Genomic DNA, 25,049 nt, shown 5'->3' with positions numbered 1-25,049 from the left:
TTTTATTACTTTTTAGTTTTTTTTAAGATCTGGGAGTGGGTGAAAATGTTGGAGCAAGACTAACTTCCACAGTGGAAAGAATGTGAACCAGAAAAAATATATGTAACTGAAAAAACAAATTGCTTTTCTCGGTTCCATGGCTTAAAATGAGCCAAATTTGAAGTAATTCTTAACCTTTTGTAATGCAATGTATTTATTTTACTTTATTTTGTTTTTAAATCATAAATATTTATCTTTTTATAATTTTAATTTTATTCTTTACCTAATCTGAATAAATAAAATTAGTAAAATTTCTTACCCCTTAATGCATACGAAGCCAAATTTGGCTTATAAACAAATTTTTTAAATTAATTAATTTAAACAAATTTTTTTAATGTAAACCGTTTTGAAACAACCCAAAGAACCAATGTAAAGCATTTTTTAATTTTTTCGTCCGCTAATATTAATTCATGCAGTAGAGGGTTAAAAAACTTTGAAAAACTTTGGAAGATTCCATATTCTTATTTCTTTTATTTTTGCGACAACAAATTATTTAATACAATTCAGGAACAATTCCGGAGGAAAATTTATCATCTCTATCCTCACGGGAAATTACCTATCTATCAAGTAGATAACCAGTACCTAGAGTTTTTTTTCAATGTGAACTTATAAACCCACTTGCACCATCCATCTAATATGATTCTCAAAAAAGATACTGTCGATAGAGTAATTAAAGTGCAATTTTTATGAGACATTTTGGACAGGCTTTCTCTTATCGAAGATCGAATAAATTAAACTCGCACATGATGGAAGTCTGAACAGCAGCGGTTATTCATTGGGCCAAGTTAAAACAACAGAAGCGATGTCCATACACTACACATAACAGGTCTTTCATGATATCATATCCGCTAACAATGCACAAAAGCTATAGTTTATAGTTATAGATACTATTATTGGTATCACTTTATTTTTCAGCAGGCATCAATACGCCTCAGACGTGTATACCAAATGTGCAACATGGATATTGGCGATGATGGTAGCTCCTTTAGTTGCACTTCAAAGGGACTGTTGGCACTGACACCGGCTACTGGAAACTTAAAAAAAAATTTTTTAAACTTTGATGTCTAATCGGATTTTTAGAAAAAAAAAAACACAATTCTATTAGTTATGTCCTCTTTTGAACATAAATGAATTACATAGAAAAAATTTATAATGTGCCACACATTTCTTCCCGGTTTCTAAATACATATGTTTATTAAGTTCCAGTAACAACATTTGTGTGTGTTCGAATTGGGAATAGTTGGTGTTGCCTCAGGATAGACCAGCGATATGGTGTCTCCTAGATAGAATATGGATACACAGCCTCACACGTACACTTCAGCCCACACAAACCCAGGAAGATGCGGAGACACATGATCAATTAATAAATCTTCCACATCGGGTAACATGTACCGAATTTAATCCGAGGATTTATAAATTTTTGACCAAAAACCCAGACCGGGAAACAAAAACGTGCCACAGCACAATGTGGTGCTTTACCACTAATTGGAACTGCCCCAAGCTCCACAGAAATAATAACATATATAGAGATTCTCAGAATGTTGCAAATTGAATAAATAATGTGCGCACTCTTTGATGTCGAGTATATTATACAATGATAGATTAGATAATGTAGGTTGGTGCCGCATAGAAGTATTTTAATATGATTATTTGAAACAAAAGAATTGTGACATGGGCGAAGGTACTATTAATTTAATTTTTAAGGACGTGTTTTACATTAAAACATATACCAACGCTCCAAAGTACCTACCCTCAGCAAATTTTTGAGTGATTATTTTGTATTCTTTTTTTCTATGTTTTGTACACCTCTAAGCAGGGTTGCCATGTCCTGAACTAGTTCGATAGATCAATTTGAAAATTTTTGTAGCCCAAAATCGGAGCCGAAAAAGTAGCCCAATACCAATAAAAAAAAAAAATCAAATTTGTAGGTATTATTTTTTATTTAAAAAAAAACAACGAAAAATTAAATAAGTTTTTTGTTTCTAAAAAAAAATATGAGATAGTATTAAATTTAACATGACTCAATCAAAAAACCTTAAAAAATCATTTTTCTTGCAAAAAAAAAATCGTAAGAATCTGACTTTTTTTTATTCTATCACAACCTATAATAAATTTTATATCATCTGAAAGCTTATTATTTCATCTTTTATATGAAGTATCAATCATATTTCTACCATGCCTACAAAAAAAAGTAAGAATTTTTGAAGCCAACCATGTCGAAATTTCAAACTGAGATTACGGTACTTCCTACACTGGTGGCTGGTTTTATTATTTAGAAGAAATATTTGGCTTTTTAATGGTATAATATTCTTTGTAAGCTTTTATAATAAAAAAAAAATAATATAATGAGAAAAGAAAGAAAATGCACGACTGGGGTCGCACGTACTTGCTCTTGTAGTTCAAAGTATCGTTATCTTAAATAGCTATTGGAAATTTAAGATTTTGTTTAGTGTCGAGAAAAAAAAATCAAAAAAAAAAATTGTAAGTTAAAAAAATTAAAAAAAAATTTTTTTTTTCAAAAACTAAAAAAAAAAATTTTTTTTCAAAAACTTTTTTATTTTCGACACTTCAAAATTATGTCTGTAAATTTTGAATAAAATTAACTCATGTTTTGATGAAATATATGAACTTAAAAAATATGTTAATTTTTGAAAAACGGCAACGCCATATTTCCGTTCTCCTCATTTTTTGGGAAAAACTAAAAACGCAGTTTTGTAAGAATCAATGGGAGTATTACCTACACCAAATTTAATCAAAATCGTTAGAGCCGTTTTCAAGAAATTTGCAATACCTCGAAAAATTTATATGGGAGATATGCGTTTAAAAGGAGATATTAGAAAAATAAAAAAAACGGGTCTAGGGAATTACTTAAAAATCATGTGTACCAAGTTTCAAGCAAATCCGTCCATCCGTTTAGGCCCTAGCTCGATGTACAGATGGACGCACAGACGCACAGACGCACAGACCGACGGACGGCATGACGAAAACCACTTTTTTGATTTTCTCCATCATCGTAATGTCGGTTTTGATTAAAACCTCGAGTTTTTTTTCTACACGAAACCAATACTTGCCCTATAGAGCAAGTAAAAAGGTAATTTGTTTTAGCTTTTTCTTGTAAATTATGATTGTTTGAAATAAATAAACGCTTCAATTGACTCATTTTAAAAGCACACAACCTGTTTTCTTACGATGTTATAACGTAAAATCATCGTCCGTAAACCGACTTTAAAGACAACATCTTTTTTTTCAAATTTCCACCTACCTACCTTTATTTTCTAAGGTCAAACAAATATAGATCCAACCCAATCACTTCTTGCCAACACAGGATCAATACGTTTTGCATAACGCAAACACCGAATACCTACCAAAGTAAAATACCTTTTATAGAATGAAATCGAGGTTACCTACAGTCAGACTATAAAGTTTACAAAACCTTCTAGAGTTATAATTTTTGGATAGCTCAGAAAATTCTGCACAGAATCAACGAATAAAACATTATTTTTCATTATTATTTTCTTTCCGTTTTATTTCAAATTAATTCATATTCAAATCATAGTTTATTCCTCTACTTCATCTTCCTCCTCGTTATATGTAATAATTGAAACCTCTGCAAATTAAAATAACAAATTCAATAAAATGTTAATATAAATAATTTTTTTAACAAACTTTTGTCAGAATGAAGCCATCCAGTACGAACATTCTGTTCACTGTTCATTTTAACCAACCAAGATTTCATTGGAGCATAATATTCAATAAGACTTTCTGCACTCACAGAAGGATCTTCAGGGAACATTGTTTCCAACACTTCACGCATAGGTTTAGAAGATCCAAGTTTCATCATTTTTCTAAAAAAGAAACATACCTACTAAGTTTGAAAAATTTGAAAACAACAACAACGACTTACTTCAAAGCATCACCAGCTTTTTTGTTGCCATAGAAATCACAGTTGTTAATCGGTTCCGATTTGTCTAATCTGGAGTATTGTTCACTAATCTCACAGAGTTTCTCATAAAATTGATATCCTAGCACTTCTGTCATGAATTTACTAAAACAAGGATTTAAATTAGTCAAATTAGTAAAAATAAATCAGGAAATCCTTACCTAGCCTGTTTGTTCTCAGTCAGTTCGGTGTAGAATTTGAATGGAAAATCGTATGCTTCATCACCACGATCAACTGGAGGTGCTACTCCGGCATGTTTCTCCATCAACTTCCAGTAATGTTTGTTCAAATCGGTCATATCAACAGTTCCAGCAAATAAGTCATACATGACTTTAGTATGGATGTAGTACACTGGCATATTAAGCAAAGTGTGGATACCCTAAGAAGAAACCAGTTTGACAAACCAAGATCTAATAAAACTTCAATTCTTTCTTACCATTCTCAAAAGACGATTCATTTTAACCTCTTCGGTAAATTTAAAATCAGTAACCAAGCCAATAGCACTTAAATGTTTTGGTGTTGAAGCTGACAAGACAACAGCTTCACCAACAGGAAACTGTAAATAATGAGCATCAAAGTAATAAACTGGTAAATCAACCTTTTCTCTAGCATAGTAAACTTCTCCCATATAACCATGAGCTTGTAAGAATTTCCTAAAGTCCATTTTCTGACAATATTGCATGTAAACATTTGGCGACATATCGAAAATTGTTGGTTTACAATCGCCCTCATCTTCGTCAGAGTTCATTTTGAAATGACTACCCCAGTATTCTTCGGGTATTGAATTGAATCCCAATGATTGATAGAATTTATCGGCCATTTTGAACATTTTCAAAGTGTCAAAGTCGTTTTGTTTAAGAATTTCATCGTATGGTGGTAAGTCTTTGTGTGGGTACATGTCATCAATGATACTACCAGGAGTCCATGCTTGGGCCAACACTTGTTCGAATAGATGATGGGGAATTGGTCCATTTGGTTTGATAACCAAATCACCGTATCGCTGGTACAAACGGTTGCGAATGAATGCATGTAGTTGATTGTAGAGTGGACGGATTTGTTTAACTACTTTCCTCATTTCGGTGATATTGTAGTCGTGCAGCCAGAATTCCAAGGGAGTTATTTCTGAAAAGTACAGAAACCATTGTTAACTATGAACTTGGTGCGTATCACACACAAGTTGTTGTTGTTCATTCAAAACCTTCAATAAACATAAACAGTTTGCTGAAATTTTCATTTAAAGTAAATATAAAGATTTAATAAGGTTCATTCTTATACACGAAGAAAAAAGACCACATAGAATTAAGCGGATCGCAACTTAATTTAAGCGGATTTCTGTATAGTTTTTTGTTAAGATGGCTTTCACCTTAAATTAAGGTGACAAGTCACATTAATTTCTTGAATGCGCAAATTAAAAAAAAAAACTGGCAGCCACCGGGGATCGAACCTACAACTGTTGGGTTACTAGGCCAGTGTCTTACCACTGTGCTATCTCGCTGCTGGAAATGAGTATGTTAAACTGCAAGTGAAGCTAGAGTGTGCATATTATTTGAAAATTTTTATTTTTGGTCGGTTTTTTTTTTTTAATGAACATTCACATAAAAATAAGATGAAGTTCACATTAAATTTAACTGAGTTTAAGTGGAATCAACTTATTTTAAGCGGGTATAACCTTATTTTAAGGTGGTGAAATTTAATGTGCGCATCATCTTATTTTAAGGTGACACTTTTTTCTCCGTGTACACCCAGAGAAAAAACGCATTGTAATTTTTAATACGTTCTACATTGAATCAATGGTGAAAAATATATTCATTAATTTTCTAAAAATCGTCCTATGCTTAAGTTACAGTTTGTCACATCAATTTTTATAAGTGAGATGGCACAGTGGTAAAGCACAAGCTTGTCAATCCAGGTATAGCAGGTTCGATCCATAGCGGATGCCAGTTTTACTTTTTTTTATTTTTTTTAATGTGTGAACAACTTAGATTTAAAGTGTGCTACTTTGATTCAATCATTTTCCACTTTAGGCTAAAAATGTAGTGATTTTCCATTGATTCAAAGTGGTTTCCATTGATTTTACGTTGTTTTTTGGCTCAGTGTACCATTAAAAATGCTTCACAATATTTTTTTTACTTCAAAACTAGGACCTTATCTGTCAAAGTCTGCAGGTACCGTTAATTTTAGTCCTTAAAATAATATTTAATTTTTTCACTCAAGTGTATCTCTCAAGCTACCAAGTTTGACTAAATCGCTTAGACAGACACATAGACAGACAGAACTGTAAGATTCATTTTTGTCGAATTATTATGTCGCATGTATAGATGCGAATCTATTTAAATTGCACAAGCCAAAATTTTTTCCCACGGGAGAATAAATTTTGACGTGTGAAAATAAAAATTCGCGCGAATTTTAATTTTCACACATGTGAGCAAATTTTTTTCCGCTTCGCATCTTTAGTGTGCGGTATTGTCATACAATTGCCAAAACGGGACTTTTTCATTTAATGTATTCAATGTTTATTCAAATGTTTTAAAAAGCTTTTGAATAATTGTATATTTATAAATGTTGTAAATTGAAGTAAAACCAATTTTTGAAAGTTGGTCTTATTTCACTTGGATTGATTTTATGACACCAATTGAACGTTAAATAAAGAAACTTTCGAAAATTGACGATTGTTCCAGTTTTGAATACTTATAAAAGTAATTTTCGAAAATTCACTCGAATTTAAAAGGAAATGGTAACGACGGTTACGAATAACAGAGTTACGCGCGACAGAGTTACGGCCGTCAAAGTTACGCGAAACCGAAGTTACGAAAAACTAGAGTTACGAATTCTAAAGTTATGTTAAGATATGACATGTGGTTTTTGGATTGGCAACAATTGCGAGCAACGATATTTAATTATGGAAATACAAACAAGAGATTAACATTTTTCTCATTAGTCAGAACTAAATGAGTTAAGCGAAAATGGGTGTTATTTAATCTTGTAAAATTTTGATTGGATAGGTATAGATATACAAAGTGGGTATTACAAAATACGCTATGAATAATTATCATCATCATATAATAAAACGGCAAACACTTATTTTGTGGTACAAAATACGCGGCCCACAAAAACCGAAGGGGCATAAATTATATACCGAACGATAGGAAATTTTATCTAGATGTGCAGAATGTATACTTTTTTTATTTTTTTTTTTACCGAAATAGATAAAAATAATAAATTAAAATTGAGAAAAAAAAACAAAAACAAATGTGCTGAACCACGCCCTCTCCCTTCTGTAAGTGGAAACTTCTAAAAGCAAAGACGAGAACCTTCGAAGACATTCTCGAATTTCGAATAAAATTAAGTGTTGCATATTCTTAGTAGTAAATAAAGTGATTTATATAGTGTGCTTATTTGAGCATAAATAAAAGTTACAATTGGCACTCGAATTTTGAGTGCGGGGTCGGCTAGTATTAATTAATAGAAAAAAAAAAAATACGTAGGTGCAATATTAGTTAGACAAATAAGAAGTTAATTTCAATTATGTCCCCCAAACTTACATAAGTATACTTATGTTTTTTTTTGCGATCTTCTCACAAAAAGAAAACCATATATGTATATCTATACCTATCCAATCAAAATTTTACAAGATTAAATAACACCCATTTTCGCTTAACTCATTTAGTTCTGACCAATGAGAAAAATGTTAATCTCTTGTTTGTATTTCCATAATTAAATATCGTTCCTCGCAATTGTTGCCAACCCAAAAATCACATGTCATAGCTTAACATCTTAATTTATAAGGTGAAAGTCATCTTAGCAAAAAAAAAGAGTGTGTGTACATACATGTACACGCGACTGAAGTTATACTTCTCATTCAGTAAATGTAAATGAATTTCATTTGACATTTTTAATTTCTATTATTAAATTAATTAATCCACACTTCGTTTTTTTACATTTTTATCAAGTGAACAATAAATTAATTCTTTCATCCTCCTTGCGTCCATGTAGTTTTCAATTTATTCTGTGAAATTTACTCATGTTGTGCGGTTCAAAACGTACGGTATATGGTTAACGAAAGTAAATGAATTGCGCATAAAATGTGCGATATGGTCATTTTATGAGAATTGTGTGTGCTTCAGCACTAGTAGTAGCAAAATGGAACTTGCAGGGTTGCTACAAAGCTCAAAAGTTAGCTGAGCTCAGCTCACAGCTCAGCTCAAATTTTGAGCTATGTACCATAGCTCAGCTCATTTGAGCTGAGCTGAAAGTGAGCTGAGCTGAAGGTTGAGCTGAGCTGTTGGGTGAGCTGAGCTGTTGGGTGAGTAAGGTAAAGTGAGCTGAGCTGAGCTGTTATGGGTGAGAGGATACATTGATTTTTATTTGGAAAGTATAATGAAATATGAAGATATTTTAAACTTTTATAAAACACCATAGCTTAAGATGTTTGGTTCTAGTTATTAATGGAATTATTTTAACACATGGATATTTTTATAAATAAAACAGATAATTTTTCATGATCTTTTCTCTTGGTTTTTTTAATAGTTAATATATTTCTATTTTTATAGTAAAATGTTTAATTTTTTATCATAAAAAAAAAATCCTTTACAATCCGGTTTTTGACTTTTTTCAAAATTCAGAGAAAATCGCGTTTGAAAGTTGGGGCAAATTTTTTTTTTCGAAAAATCCCCCAATCTTTGAACGCTCCTGGAAGCTAAACCGCTTGAGAGCAATTTTTGGGAGTGATGCCAAATGATAGCTTGTGTCATGGGCCTACGCTTTGCACATTGTCAGATTTTTAAAAAATCGCCTTCCATGTTAAACCGCCACATCATGCTTATTTTTTCAGAATCGTGCCTATTTTTTTTTTACTTTTAAGTTCTCCCGGTTTGACAACGCGTGGACCTACAGGGATGGGAGTTGTACCCAAATGTAGGTTAGAGTCCCCGCTACCTTTTGGCATCAAAAATTTTATTTTCATTTTCTTCAAAATTCCGCGATATAGGCGTTGAAACGCTTTGATCTAGAGACAGGGGAGTGGTGCCATATGAAAGCTTATATTCTCAGCTACCCGATAGTGGTATAATCCGGTTTTTCGATTTTTTTCAAAATTCCGAGAAAATCATGTTTGAAAGTTGGGGTAAAATTTTTGTTCGAAAAATCCCCGAATCTTTGAACGCTCCTGGAAGCTAAGCCGCTTGAGAGCAATTTTTGGGAGTGATGCCAAATGATAGTTTGTGTCATGGGCCTACGCTTTGCACATTGTCAGATTTTTAAAAAATCGCCTTCCATGTTAAACCGCCACATCATGCCTATTTTTTCAGAATCGTGAATATTTTTTTTTTTACTTTAAAGTTCTCCCGGTTTGAGAACGCGTGGACCTACAGGCATGAGAGTTGTACTCAAATGTAGGTTAGAGTCCCCGCTACCTTTTGGCATCAAAAAATTTTTTTTCATTTTCTTCAAAATTCCGAGATATAGGCGTTGAAACGCTGTGATCTAGAGACAGGGGAGTGGTGCCATATGAAAGCTTATATTCTCAGCTACCCATAATCCGGTTTTTCGATTTTTTTTCAAAATTCAGAGAAAATCGTGTTTGAAAGTTGGGGTAAAATTTTTTTTCGAAAAATCCCCGAATCTTTGAACGCTCCTGGAAGCTAAACCGCTTGAGAGCAATTTTTGGGAGTGATGCCAAATGATAGCTTGTGTCATGGGCCTACGCTTTGCACATTGTCAGATTTTTAAAAAATCGCCTTCCATGTTAAACCGCCACATCATGCCTATTTTTTCAGAATCGTGCCTATTTTTTTTTTTACTTTTAAGTTCTCCCGGTTTGAGAACGCGTGGGCCTACAGGCATGAGAGTTGTACTCAAATGTAGGTTAGAGTCCCCGCTACCTTTTGGCATCAAAAAATTTTTTTTTTTATTTTCTTCAAAATTCCGAGATATGACGTTGGAAGTTGGGGCGCTCACTTTCAGCTCAGCTCAAATGAGCTAAGCTATGGTACCTAGGGAGCTGAGCTAAAATGTGAGCTTTTTGCAACCCTGGCAACTTGCCACATGGAAATTACAACATGCAACTTGCCACATGCAACTTGCCACACGCAACTTGCCACATACAACTTGCCACATGCAACTTGCCACATGAAACATGTAACTTGCAACGTGTTGTGTGTTTTATGTTTGCCGTACTGCGGCGTACTGCATTTTTAAATACTAAAGTACTGCCTACTCTAAAGGTGAAACGACAGCCCTGCTACCCAGGGTGATCGCGTCATAATCCCTTTGACATTCTTGTCAAAAAGTAAATTTTCATACCCACCCTCCCATAAGAAGTATAACTTCAAAAACCATGCAGAAATCCGCTTAAATTAAGGTGGGATCCGCTTAATTCAATGTGGTCTTTTTTTTCGTGTGGGAACAATTTGCGAGAAAACAAGAGGTTCGTAGATTTAAATTAATTTTGAACTTATTTTATCTCAAAAACGTGACGACAAAGATTTTGTTCGAATTTGGATTTGAATTAAGAATATAAAAATCAATTAGAAAAGTATAATTTTGGTTTACCGAAAAAATAAGATCTCAGTTTTATTGAACATTGAAATTTTTCATTTATCATGCTTTCTAATATTTACTTAAGGGGGGAAATCCCTCTGGACGACAGCTTTTTCAATAATTTTGTTTGGAAAACCGAAAGCATTTATTGAAATTTGGAAAAGTATATGATATTATTGACATTATGAGGTATTGATACAATTTTTTTTAAGTAAAAAAAAAAAACAAAATGGCGGCTTTTCAGCTCTTTAAAGTTGACGCCTCGAGTTTGCGCCGTGCAATGCCCTGGTCCAGAAAATTATTTATAATCAAAAAAGTAATTTTTTTCCAATAAAATATATTTATACGCATTGCATGAACCTAAATTTATTAAAAACAAGTTTAAAATAAAAATTAGAGACCAAAAAAAAGAAAAAAAACAATGTTTCTTTATAAACAAATTGTTAAAAAAAAATATTTATTGTAAAAATTTTGTTGAACTTTTAGGTTTATGCAGTGGCCAGTTAGTTACCGAGTAATTTGCACTTTATTTCAAGTCGAAAGCTTCATTAGTTTTTGAGTTACGTTGCACGGCGCGAAAACAAAGGCGTTTCGAGAAAAATGCGTTTAAAGTTTTCGTTTTCGTTCTATGGTGGGTTCGGAGCGCATGAATTTCTGGACTATTTAGGACATATGAGGCTTCATTTAAGGCTAAAACCACTGAAAATAGTTTCTTCGGTTGATAAATGAATTTATTAAGGGAAAAAAAAAATAATGCAAAAATAAAAAATTCCAGAGGGATTTCCCCCCTTAAAAACATACTTTGCAACCATATTCAATTTTTTTTATGAAACATAAAAATATCCATGAAATAGCGAAATAAGAGGAAGTGTGATTTGCTAATTTGACACTTTTTGGGCTTTGTTTTTTAAATTTTTGAATTTTTTTTATGAAATATGAATTCTATATGTAAGATCTAAAACATTTTTGACCTGAATTTAGCCAAATTTCTAGCTTATATGTGCCCATGATTATGAAAGTGGACTAAGTCACTTTTTGCATTGTTTGAAGAAAAACTTACATAATAATTTTCTTATAACGATTTAATTATATTTCTTTCATGAAATCACTAGAGGAGCAATAAATAAGTTTATTAACTGCGATTTCGCTTTCAAATAAACTTTGCCCCTTAAATAATAGTTATTTTTAGGGGGTCATGACCCCCCCCCCCCCCAAACCACAGATGAAAAACAGAAAATTATAAGGCAAAAAGGTTGAAACGAGCTTTTAAACTCTAAGAAGGGTTTCTTTATTGTTATGACTAGGTATGCTTTAGGAAATAATTCATGGGCATATTAGCAAGAAGTCGTTTTTAGTTGTAAATATAATAAGGCCATGAAAAAAAATTTTTGATTACTTACACATTTTTTTAATGAAAACTTTTAAAACCTGAATAATCATATAACTTTCCATGATATAATAACTATTACATGATTACATGTATTCCGATCCACGAACGCTATATCATAACCAGGGCCCGGATTTTTATGCAAATGCATATTTTTTTTTTCGAGCATATTTTAAGAAAAATAAATTTTAAGGACCTTAAACTAATTTCTCTGATAAAACTATCTTCATCTGGAAAAGAAAGAATACTGGTGAGAACTTGGCAGCACTAAACACAATTCCAGCTGACTTTCATAAGTTTAAACTAGGTTTTTCTCAGTGAGACTATAGTAAAACTAGAGGGTTGGAACTCGCTTAGTAAACAAGTAAGTTTGATGAAGGAAGCAATTTCGAAAATGCAGTAGAGTCTTCAATGGGTCAGTCTATTTGTAAAAAAATAGAAAATGTTCTTAAAAAAAAAAACGAAGGATACATAAAAATGAAGAATTTCTCCACCATGTTATCCCTAAATGAAAATGAAAAGTGCCTGGATAGTCAATATTCTATAAGTCAGATTAGCTCTTTAATAAATGCTCCACTAACGTCTGTGGACTTGGAGAGGTCATTTTCCATGTATAAAAGTTTATTAAAACCAAATCCCAACGGTTTAAGTTTTGAAAATTTTAGGAAGCATTTCATGATTCATGCTTACAAAACCTTTTTACGAAACTAATGTACAAAGATATTTTATAAATAATATTGTATATATATTATAAATAATATATATATAAGGTAAATGTTTGACAGCTGAAAATTTCTAAAAAAATATATTGTCAAAAATTTAGCTTAATTTAAGCTCCGAAACAAAATCCTCTCGAAAATGCATTTGATATAAGATTTTGGATTTTTTTTATGTTAGCTAAAATTTAGCATATATTTTGAGCACTTGATGGTTTTTTTAAAATTATTTTGGAAGTAAGTTTTTTTAATCCTGTGACCCCCCCAAACCAATTTTCTAGATCCGCGCCTGGCAGATATATGTACTAATTTATACTCTTATAAGGGGAGAAAAGATTTCGGAAGAAAACGTGACTAGATAACCAAATTTGTTGAGACATTGTTCTTTCTGGATTGCAACCTTAAGCCCTACAACAAAATACTGTGATAACTTTTCGATAGTTCTGGTAAAACTATGCAGTTTCAATCTTGCATATTAAAAAAAAAATCATTGATAAGAAAAGGTTTAGGTATATATCTACTACTTTTACTTTGACCACTTTTAATTGAAAAATTTTCCCGGTAAGACTTATTCCTTTTCAGACTTACCAGTCAATGCAGCAGCTTCCTTCAAACTTTTAACCAAATTAACAAAATGTCCAATAGCCCATGCACCATTCTTCGCTCTCCATGTTGTCCAATAATATTTCAACTCCTCTGGATCTTGACTCTTTGCAAAAATATCTTGAATGTCTGGGAAAAATGCCAACTCAACAGAGTTATTCCGATAAGCTGGAATATCTTTGTCACTTGCTAATTCTTCCAGCATACCCATCGAAGCAAACAATTCAACAAATTTCTCTTCGCCAAGTATTGCTTCTTCAGCTGATTTACGAATAATTTTAAATACATACTTCAATTCAGGATCGACAAATTTCGAATCATCGTATTGTTTTGATTCTTTAACAATTTCAACTACTTTCTTGGCTGTTTTGACAAGTGTTTCCAAAGCACTCATTACTTTTGCCGGATCATTGTTATCGGCTTCAAATATTTCCCGGCTAAGTTCGTCATAGTAGTTGAACATTTTTGTACTAGCTCTTTGAACAAAGGCACGAGCTTCTTGTTCATTGGAATTTAATGGTGCAGCATTGCAAACCTTTAGAATTTTTGGAAATTTTAAGAAATCAATTCAGGTGAAATTTGTCAAAAATAAAATGCTTACTGCTACCAATCCAATAAGGAACAAACACAATATTTTAACTTTCATCACGGCAACTTGTTGTTGAAATCACAAAGTTTTAAACAACACTAAGTTATAACTAAGAACTTTTAGCTTTTTATACTCAGAGAAGTAGTGATAAGTTTGAAATCAAAGCTTGTGATCTAGTCATTTGGTCACCTCAAGGTCCAACTTTAAGAGATTAAATAATTCAAAACAAAGTCTAGTTTCCAAAAAGTTTCCAAAATAGAAGTTTTGAGAGAATACAAGCTGATAAAACAATTTTGCTAAGGTCTTGCAATATTGCAAAAAAATTGTTATGGACTACGAAAAGCTGATTAGGTAAGTCAAGAATTTGTGTGTTACTTTTTTCTTTATTGATGCTAGTTGTTATCAATTTTATACAGTTTGGCAGATGTTTCATTGCTATCAGTGCGCCCCTTTGACTCATGGATTGCATGTACTGGAAAACAACAGTTTTGTATTTGGAGTGACATCATTTTGCTAAGAGTGCGGTAAATTTTGAGTAAAACTTAACTTTATGTTAGGTTAGGTTAGGTTAGGTTAGGTTAGGTTAGGTTAGGTTAGGTTAGGTTAGGTTAGGTTAGGTTAGGTTAGGTTAGGTTAGGTTAGGTTAGGTTAGGTTAGGTTAGGTTAGGTTAGGTTAGGTTAGGTTAGGTTAGGTTAGGTTAGGTTAGGTTAGGTTAGGTTAGGTTAGGTTAGGTTAGGTTAGGTTAGGTTAGGTTAGGTTAGGTTAGGTTAGGTTAGGTTAGGTTAGGTTAGGTTAGGTTAGGTTAGGTTAGGTTAGGTTAGGTTAGGTTAGGTTAGGTTAGGTTAGGTTAGGTTAGGTTAGGTTAGGTTAGGTTAGGTTAGGTTAGGTTAGGTTAGGTTAGGTTAGGTTAGGTTAGGTTAGGTTAGGTTAGGTTAGGTTAGGTTAGGTTAGGTTAGGTTAGGTTAGGTTAGGTTAGGTTAGGTTAGGTTAGGTTAGGTTAGGTTAGGTTAGGTTAGGTTAGGTTAGGTTAGGTTAGGTTAGGTTAGGTTAGGTTAGGTTAGGTTAGGTTAGGTTAGGTTAGGTTAGGTTAGGTTAGGTTAGGTTAGGTTAGGTTAGGTTAGGTTAGGTTAGGTTAGGTTAGGTTAGGTTAGGTTAGGTTAGGTTAGGTTAGGTTAGGGTAGGTTGATTATGAACCCATTGTTTTCATCAGTCGCGACTCCCTTTGAATATACATACATTACTATATCAAGTGGTCAAAATCCTGCTTAAACATTATTTTGAGAACAATAATTGCTACTTGAGTGATGGCTTTATCTTCCACCAGTAGCTTTCTGTTAAATTCAAATCGTGAAAAAACGCTATTAGGCAGAAGAACTCTTACATATTAAATCAGTTTAGAAAATGAAAAGCACTCAACAAAACCAAGCATAGGTACGAGAAAAGTGCCTCAAATTTCCATCTTCTTAATTAGCGCTCACAAACATGAGAAGTGTTTTTTCTACTCCATCATAAACAATCTACCTGCACCATAACAACGGGTCTAAGAAAAAGGTTACATCTCGTTGTAATAAACTCGCGGATAGAATAAGAATCTGATCCTTGTAGGATTAATTACCGCATTATGGCATATAATAAAAACAAAAGAATCCGCTCGCTAATTAACTTACTGTGTATGTGTGGTAAACTTAAAAGTCTTCTGGTTGCAGGCATATGAGCCGCTAAGGAAAATGTTATAATGCTTTTTAGTATTTTCAATTAAACGAGATAAATTTATTTTCCTCCCTTAACAGTCCTTATTTTTCCACCGCACACATGAAGATATGTGTATGTGTACATTTGCATGTTTAGATCAGGTTCTTTAAAATTTTCTAGTTTGCCTCCCCTGAGTGGAGTCCTGTGTTGTGTTTTTTTGTTATTTCTCTTTTTCTTTTTTTTTTTTCCAAAAATGTTGAAATATGTTTTTTTGTGTTGTCAGAAAATTGAGGAACATCCTTTTTCCCAAAAATAATTAAACCATGTTTTTGGGTTGTTATTTTTTTTATTTTTGTTTCCTTAATTAAATAATTTGCGTGTAGGTATATATGTTCAATGTACATAATGTCTAAATATTATATTATATGTATGTATTTTACTGTATAGTGTATGTGGTGGTTTCTTTATACTTAAAAGCTTAAAAGAATTAACTTCTTTCAAAAACTGGATACCAATAAATTAAATATCTTCTGTGTTTTATTTGGTCCATTTCTACCTTTTCATTCCCATTTATTTGCTTCAAAGCCAACAAATCAAATAGGATCGAAGGTTTTTTTCGAATTACGATTTAATAATAATTTAATCAATTTTCCAGACATGTCAAGTACATGTCCCAGATATGTCCCAGGCATGTCCCATGCATGTCCCGGACATGTGCCGGGGATATGTCCGAGACAAGTCCGAGACATGTACGGGACATGTCTGGGAAATGTCCGGGCTGAGTCTGGGACATATTCGGGACCTATCCGGGACATGCATGGGACTTGGGACATGTGTTATGTCTGGGATATGTGCGGTCCATTTCCGGGACATGTCCAGGACAATAAGAAGATTTTATTTTTTTATATTTAATGGAAATTTCCCAGTAAATAGTTCAGCAGTGTTATAAACAATTGAGAAGTTATTTTCTTTCCTTCTCACTACTCATTAATTTTGTAAAACTAAAAGGACAAGATACAAGAATCAATATATTTTTTGTGAGTACAAAAATATTGGAAATCATCCAAATTGCTAAATTTCTTCCCCAAAAAGGCACTACTTTTTTTCATTTTCCTTTCCCTTTGAACATCATTAGAGCATACATATCCATAATAAGGAACAACATACTAAACGAACCTAATACATCCCTTTTATACACACAAATTCTATATACCCCCGCCTTCATATTTTTTTCTTCTGACTACAAAATGTAAGACTTTCTTGTCGCCAGTCGAAAGCTATTCATTCAACTTTCAACTAAAAGAAGAATAAAAAAAAATAAGTAAAAATATACAAAAACCAGAAAGACGCAATCAAAAGAACTCAAAAGCTGTGGAAGTTTTGGAGAAGATATGAAGGGAATAATTTTTTGTCTGGCTTTATATATTTTTTTTTTTTTTGTTCTTGCTTCACTTGAGAGAACACAGAATATTTTATTAGTATTGCCTTTTAAGTATGTCCCAATCCTATATAATAAAAATCAATCTAAGGGGATAAGATAAATTGTTTAAATAGAGTGAATGAGGCAGCAATGGGTGGCATATCTTAATGAATGTTTGAATGATGAAAGAGAGGACTAAGTGTGGAAGTAAAGTGTGGTTTTTGGAAAATATATGTTTGGGTGGCATTGAAGAAGTTCAAAAATTTACTTGGTGAAGGGTAATCAAAGCTCTTTAGTGGTTAAAGTTTCTTTTATGTTAAAGCATTTTATTGATTTGATGTAATAGCCTTTAGGTTTTCTTAAACCTATGTTTTCTATGTTACTTATAATAGTTTTATAACATCTAGGAGTCAATTTTCAATTAAAAAATTACAAATAAACAAAAACTATGGTTCACTATGGTGTATACGTATTTTTTTTGTAGTTTTTTTTTTTAATCACCAGCTTTTCTATAAATATAGACAAAGAACCATAGGTAACAATAGATAAGATAATGTGAAATTCGTAACACTGGTCACATGAATGCCAAAAAATTTCTACCTCGAGTGTACACAATAGGTATTATGAAAAATTTTTAAAAAAAATTTCATTTTTTGTAAGTTTAACCAAAAAACTCTTTTTTTGATGAAAACAATCAACTACGGTCGCAGGGTTTTAGTAGGCAATAAAACCGTATCCTAACCAATCTAAGCAAGGATTTTAGCGTGATGATCTAGTTAGGATTCATACTCTAACTCATTTGAAATACATGGTTGAAAGAAATTATGTCCCATCTGTTAGAAGTGAGACGTTTTGAATTGTTCCTAAAAAGATATACAGGGTGATTCAGGTAATATTCCAGAAAGCTAGAGCGTTTAGCATATGTCGATATAAAATAAACATCGCATGGGAGGGGGGTTCTATTCCCCATGTTTAGGGGCAATTTTCTAAATATCTTACTTCATTTGGAAACAAAATCATTAAAAATCAACGGTTATACTGACAAAATGACGTGCAATACCTTTTTGTAAGGCTATAAACCTCATATTTAATTCTGTTTTTGAATAAAGCTATATTTTGAAATAGTTTTTGGAAAAATAAATTTTCAAAGTCAAAATTTTGGAAAAAAATTGTAATTTCTAATTTTTCTCAAAATTTAATGTAATCAAGTACTAATTAATTTTTTTTTTTAATTCAATGCTCTTATGTTTTTAAACAAAAACAGAAAACCGGATGCAAAAATGTCTTGTCGATTTTGAGAAATATGAACAAAACTAAGAAAAAACTTTTTTCTTGTTTTTTTATGTGGAAGTACTTGTAGGTAAATTGATTTTTAAAACATTAACCTTTGTTAATTATAAACTATTATTCCTTTCTTCGTGACCTTTGTTAAATAACTTAACTTGTTTCTCTGTGTAGGCTATAGGTCGTTTTTGATAACTTATTGTTTTTCGTCGACGTTTCAAGTGTGAATACACTCTTCTTCAGGACTAAAATAATAAACTAATTCTAAAAAGTTATAATATATTTATAATAGATACTTATCTTAAACTTTTCTTTTCTTAAATTCTTTGTTATGGTTCTCAATAAGTTGCTTTTAGATTTCTTAAATCGCTCAAATATTTTAAAAATTCAATAAAAATGTCTTGAAAAAGACGTTTGTAATCATTGAATCTTCAAAATATAAAAACTTTTTATTCATTGATAAGAAATTCAAAAAAAATTTTTTTTTTTTTTTTCTTTTCTTTATCAAATTTAAGTGAAATTAAGTTGATTATAAAATTCACCTTAAGAAATAATTCCATTTAACAAACTGACTATAAATACAACTAAGCCCTTCACAATGGTTTTAGAAATGCTACATATTTTAAATACAGACAATACTGTAAATAGGAGATCGGATTGTGAAGGGCTTAGGGCCAATTTTTCAATAGTCAGTTAAACAGTCAGTTAGTACTTATTCCTAAGGATAGAGAAAAAATCAATTTTTCAAAAGGCAAATTTAGCTTATTCCTAGGAATAAAACTATCTGCTTCTTTCAGAGACAAATAAAAATTATTCTATAGAATAATGTAAACAACAATATTGTGTCAATTGTCAAAGCTGTTTTGAAAGAATTTTGAAAATAACACAGCGGAACACAAGAAAACAAAAACAATCATGAATAAAAATGACGTTTAATTTTTAATATTTTTGAATTTGACAATTTTTTTTTGTTATTCTGTAGAATAGATTTTTCTTGATTGGAAAATTCAATGTTTTTATCTGATTGTTTATGAGCCTAATAACTTTATTCGTCGAACAGTTAACAGACTGTTTATTAGAAGATTGAAAAATTGGCTCTTAGTAGTATTTATAGTCAGTTTGTTAAAAGGAATTATTTCTTAAGGTGAATTTTATAATCAACTTAATTTCACTTAAATTTGATAAAGAAAAAATTTTTTGAATTTCTTATCAATGAATAAAAAGTTTTTATATTTTGAAGATTCAATGATTGCAAACGTCTTTTTCAAAACATTTTTATTGAATTTTTAAAATATTTGAGCGATTTAAGAAATCTAAAAGCAACTTATTGAGAACCATAACAAAGAATTTAAGAAAAGAAAAGTTTAAGATAAGTATCTATTATAAATATATTATAACTTTTTAGAATTAGTTTATTATTTTAGTCCTGAAGAAGAGTGTATTCACACTTGAAACGTCGACGAAAAACAATAAGTTATCAAAAACGACCTATAGCCTACACAGAAAAACAAGTTAACTTTGTTAATTATTATTTTTTTTTTTTTTTAAACCCGGAAGTTTACTAGGGTACCTACAATAAAGTTACGTAGTATTTGATTAACATTGATTAGTCCTTTTCTCATTGAAAAAGCCTGAAAGAAAAAAAAAAAAAAAAAAAAGACCACTGACCTGTAAATTTTTTCTTATTATGATTGTGGTCACCCACCACCACTGAAAAGAAATCGTCTTTGTTTTTCCCGCATTGCTTCTGAACCCTATGATTTCTGCTACTCTCTCCACCTTTGATGTCATTTGATGCAGATCCATGATCGTTATGAGAGAGTATAACAATGCGTCACACATAGGAGTATTTGCAGTAAAAACCTGGTCATAAGTCGATTTTCTGAAAATCGAAATTGACACCGAAAAGTTTGGCAAAGTGGGTGCAAAATAAACCTGTGTCAATATGCTGCAATCATTTTTTTTGTTTTTCGATCGTGTCTTGTTAAAAAATGAGTTCAAAGTTAACTGTTACATCTACCTCATTTTTATTTGAATTCGTAGTATTTTGGCAAGTGTTATTCTATATGCGATATCGAAGTGTTGTGATAGAAATCTAAAAAAATTTAAATGGAGAATTCTTCTTCAGTTATTTATTAACGATATTAATAAAGTTTTGAAAATGTTAGATGGTTTTTTCTATTTTAATTCGGGCTTAGAACTAGTATCTAAAAACTTGATATTTTTGGTAAGTTATTATTTGAACTTTAATGATTTTGTTTTAGTATACCCCGTTATTCTGCGATGAATTGCAACTTATGAGTTAGTTTATATATTCTTTAACACAATGCAACAAAAATTGGGTGCTCTTAGGTGCTCTTTAGAGAATCGATTGTCAATTAGTTTTTCACTTACTGATAGAAAATACTCCTTACTCTATGCAACGTTTTTTATTTTTAAATTAAATTTACTGATGTTATTAGTGTATTTTATTTTGGGTGATCTTAATTAAGGTTGGGGAAGAGAGAAAAGAAACTGAGAATTGCGTATTAGGGATGAGGAAAAAATTTTGAGAAAAATAATGTCGACAGGCGGAGTACAGGCCATTAATCAATTTTTTTTAGTTTTTAGTAAAAAAATAAAAATAACAAAAACTAGGTTTATATTGTATTTTCTTGTAGGAATACTCATTTTAAACAGAAATAATAACAAAAACTACGAAAAATAATTATGGCCAGGTTTTTGATACAATACTCCTATGTGCGTCATCTAGGTATATGCTTTAGATTAGATGTAGGAGTTCTTTGAGTTCCCCCTTTCATGTCACTACATGAAAAATAAATATTCCATGGTAAATATAATTAAAATTTGTTTTATTTTTGGTTCTCATTGTATGTATTACATTAGAATGAAGTCCAAAAAAATGCACAAATTTTCCATGTGATCCATTTCAAAAGCGTCCTTTCTCACTAAAAAAACATCCTTTAACCTAAAATAATTTGATGAGCATATTTTATTATTTTTTTCTATATTTTAAAGGTACCACTTATTTTCAAAGAGTAATTGATAAAATTATGACTCTTTTATTACTTAATACTATGATACCTATGCAATAAGGCAAGTGCAACACAGAAAAACCTTTGTATCTACCCTTCCGGATGGAATACCCGGATGGAATACAAGGTAGCCCAATATCTGAAAATAACTCTTTTATGGAGTACTACCAATGTTGTAAATTTTATGCTTTTATCACAAAGTGCACGATTAAGCTGTTTTTTAATGCTAAGCCGCCTCACTATAACCTTTCTTTCAACGTCTCTTGAGGTAAGATGTAACGGGTGTTACGTTATGAAATAGATATTTTTTTGAATGAAAAGTCGTGGATATCGTATTCAATATGAAAGAAGATTTAATTACGTTTACAGCATAGGTATAAACATATTTCAAAGGAATTAATTAAAACAATGTGGTGTAACGGGTTTGACATATTTTTTGTAAGGGGCGTGACACCTTAAGAAAAAAATATATTTTTAAAACTAAAGAAAAAATCAATAAATTCAAGTTCCAAATAGGTATTTAAGTACTATTGACAAAATAAATAAATTAATTATAAGGGTCATAATCTCAGTATTTATCGAGACCCGAGATTTTTTGTAACAAATAATTTAAATTTTGGATAAAAATACGCCTATACCGTCGATTCAGATTATTCTAGACTTTTTAAAATAATGCCGGCCTTGGAAACTTTTAGAATGTTAATTTTTCATATCTTTTACAAAAAAAAATCTCATTTTTTTAATTTTTAAATTGAGGAAAATAAAAAAAAAAATAAACTAATATGAAATTATAATTATTAATTATTAATAATTTATTATTAATATAAAATGCAAAAGTATTTTCACATCATTAAATTTCTTATATTTTCACTTTCACAAAAACAAAATTTTGTTGAATTTTTAAATTTGTAAAAATGATCAAATTATTTAAAAGTGACCAGTTCCGATTATTCTCAAAGAAATCCGAATACTTAAACGCAATTTTCTTGCCTTCTCTCGAATAACTAACTCCATACAAATAACTTGAATACTTAAAAACATTACAAAATTATGATGTTGATAAACATCAGTATATGTCATTACAAAAGACAAATTCAAATTTATGAGCTATATACAAAATCGTTCCATCCGTCATTAAAGCTTTAACACATTTCTAATAGTGTGCTATATTGTAGACAGTCTACTGATTGACCTTAAATTCCACACAAAAGTCGGACATATATACATAAACACTGGTGACTTAGTTTAACAACCCATAAAACACTTCAACATTATAGCTCAATCATGAGACCCTTGACGTATCCTTACACCACAATCCAGACTGTATACAGTCTTTATTCGAAGAGGAACTTAATTCCATCTTGTCCAGACACAACAAACACATCATTTTGATGGGTCTGGACCAAAATAAACTCCAGAATCATAAAACAAGTACTTAAAAAAATGAATCTTTAGCGCCTTAACAAAACCATTTATACATTATGTGACCTTTATTTTTTGGACCTGCGATGGTTGAGTTGGTTGAGAAACACATATTCACAAGCTCTAATTCCAGAAGTAAAGATAATAAAAAAAAAAATTATTCGGGTAACACACAAAGTGGAACGGTTAAGGAATCGTAAAAATTCGAAACGTTCTATACTGCTACCAACCCCTCGCTGCTTGAGCTCTCTCGGTCTATGGATATTCACATAAATGGTACTCAAATTTAATGCGACCATTATTCGCGTCGTAAAATCCGATCAACAGTTGGTTGGTTGCTACTATACTATACGTTCTACTACGATATAATATAGCTTGGTGGCCTGAATTTGTTTTTTTTTTTGTAATTTTTTATGACAAATCAGGATTTTAGAGTATAATTACTTGAAATTGTTTGTTTGTTTGTTTTTTATTATTATATTCCCGAGATTACTTTTAGTAGGTGAAAATTGAATGAATATCTTTTTAAAGGGATGAAATTGTGAGTTTAATGACTGAGAGCTGGCTGATGGGGCGTTGATAAGATTTCATATTTTTCATGGTTTGTTATTTTAATTTTAAGAAGGATTTTTTTTTCTGGTGGAAATCTTCTTAACACAAATGAGGGCTGGTTAAGGTATCCCGATTTTCATAAACCTGTTTTTTAAATTCCTGCTATTAAAATTCCGTTTTCTTTAATACTGTTTTTTAAAATCCTGCTTTTTTAAAATCCCGCTTTTAAAATCCCGTTTTTTTTAAGTCCGCTTTTGGAATCAAAACAATGTAATTAATTTTAAAAATCATTGCGATTTTCAAAAAAAACACGTTGTGAAAGTAGTTTTCCTATTTTTTTCAATTTTCTCACAAACTAGAAGGCTTAACAACATATGGTTTTCAGTATTTGATAAGGAATTTACTGAGGTAGTTTACATTATTAATTTAACCCGTATTGAAATCCAAAGTCTTCACAAAAATAGTATTCAATGTATTTTTTCATACTTATTTTTCACAAATGTTGACTTTGAAATCGATTATTTCGACAACAACTGAATAAAATAACTTGATTTAAGAGATCAAATTAAGTGTACAATTCTAGCTTTTGAAAAAGGTATCATTGATAACTGTAAGTGTTGCCGTTGTTTTTTTAATATTTTTTTTAGTAGTTTTTTTTGAAAATTGCCCCTCCCGCCTAAAGGGGGGAACATAGACCCCTCCTCCCATAACAAAAAATCATTGTATTGAATACCTCTACAAAAAACCGTTTTCAATTCTCGGCGCCAAAGTTATCGTACTCGAGCCTTGCGATGGTATGAATTTTTCTTGAAAAAAAAAACACGTTTACGGGGGTATCTCGAAAAAGAAAGCTAATCCGATTTTAGTAAAAACGGATTATTATTGCTTAGGCCTTCAGGAACAAAGCCTCATTTTTAGTTTTTGTCGTCATTTTTTTAGGTCAACCTTAAACTTGTTCAGGCTCACTGTGCTTTGACTGTTATCTTAACTTCGATTATTATTTTACGATTGCACAACAAGTTGACTTTATATACCCTTTTCTCTTCTGAATTCAACTTAGGTACAATAAATATATTCAGTCGACTTTGAAAGATAAATTTATATTTTATTGAACAATTTTGAAAAAAGACGGGTAAATTACTATTTTTGATTAGGTATCAACTTTTTTCTTTGAAATTCGGAATTTGAGAACATTTTATTTTTTAAAAACTATATGTATATATACAATCTTACTATTGCATTTGTTGCCGTTCTCTTTAAATATATTTTTTTTGTTATATTTTCAATTTGTGAGAAAATTGATTTTGTTTTGTTAACAAAAATCTTATTTAAACAACAATACTATACGTATCAAATTTGGAACAATTCGGCCGGGTAATTTGCTAACCAATGTTTTATTCGTGATTTAAACATTTTGTATGAACATAATAAATGCGTTATTTGTGCTAGATGAAACTATAGAACGGTTAAGGCAAATTTGTTTTTATTTCTTATTGGAATTCACTCACTATCATTTGTTTATTAAAAACGACTTCATCGAAAAGTCACCTTATTTGGAGAATAGGTCAGTGTTTATTACTCTCTTATCCCAATTTTTAATTGCAATTTAAAATTTTTTTATGAGCAAACTAATATTAAAATCATCACCGCATCGCTTTAACATTTCAGTTTGCGTTTGAATGGCATGAAAAATTTATATTTATTATACATTAAAAAGTTTTAAAAATATTCTAAACTAAAAACATAGAGGACAGTTGAGATAACATTTTTCCATGACATTACGATACAATGCCAAAAAAGTGGGTCCCGGAAGTCCGTCTGTCTGTCTGTAT

General features: G+C 31.1%; 1 protein-coding gene across 1 annotated transcript; it reads right to left on the bottom strand.

The window, feature by feature from the left end:
- Positions 1-3,521: 3,521 nt before the first annotated feature.
- Positions 3,522-13,956, bottom strand: LOC129915564 (angiotensin-converting enzyme-like). Its single transcript, XM_055995167.1, has 7 exons — positions 13,824-13,956; positions 13,208-13,757; positions 4,416-5,101; positions 4,141-4,358; positions 3,944-4,084; positions 3,706-3,884; positions 3,522-3,646 (listed from the first exon to the last, which is right to left on the bottom strand). The coding sequence occupies exons 1-7, from the start codon at positions 13,866-13,868 to the stop codon at positions 3,597-3,599; spliced, it is 1,869 nt and encodes a 622-aa protein (XP_055851142.1). The 5' UTR covers positions 13,869-13,956; the 3' UTR covers positions 3,522-3,596.
- Between the last annotated feature and the right edge of the window lie 11,093 nt (positions 13,957-25,049).

Source organism: Episyrphus balteatus, chromosome 3 (genome assembly GCF_945859705.1).
Source record: "Episyrphus balteatus chromosome 3, idEpiBalt1.1, whole genome shotgun sequence".
NCBI lineage: Eukaryota > Metazoa > Arthropoda > Insecta > Diptera > Syrphidae > Episyrphus > Episyrphus balteatus.
Note: the sequence above shows the minus strand (reverse complement) of the source record. Positions and strands in the feature narration are given on the sequence as shown.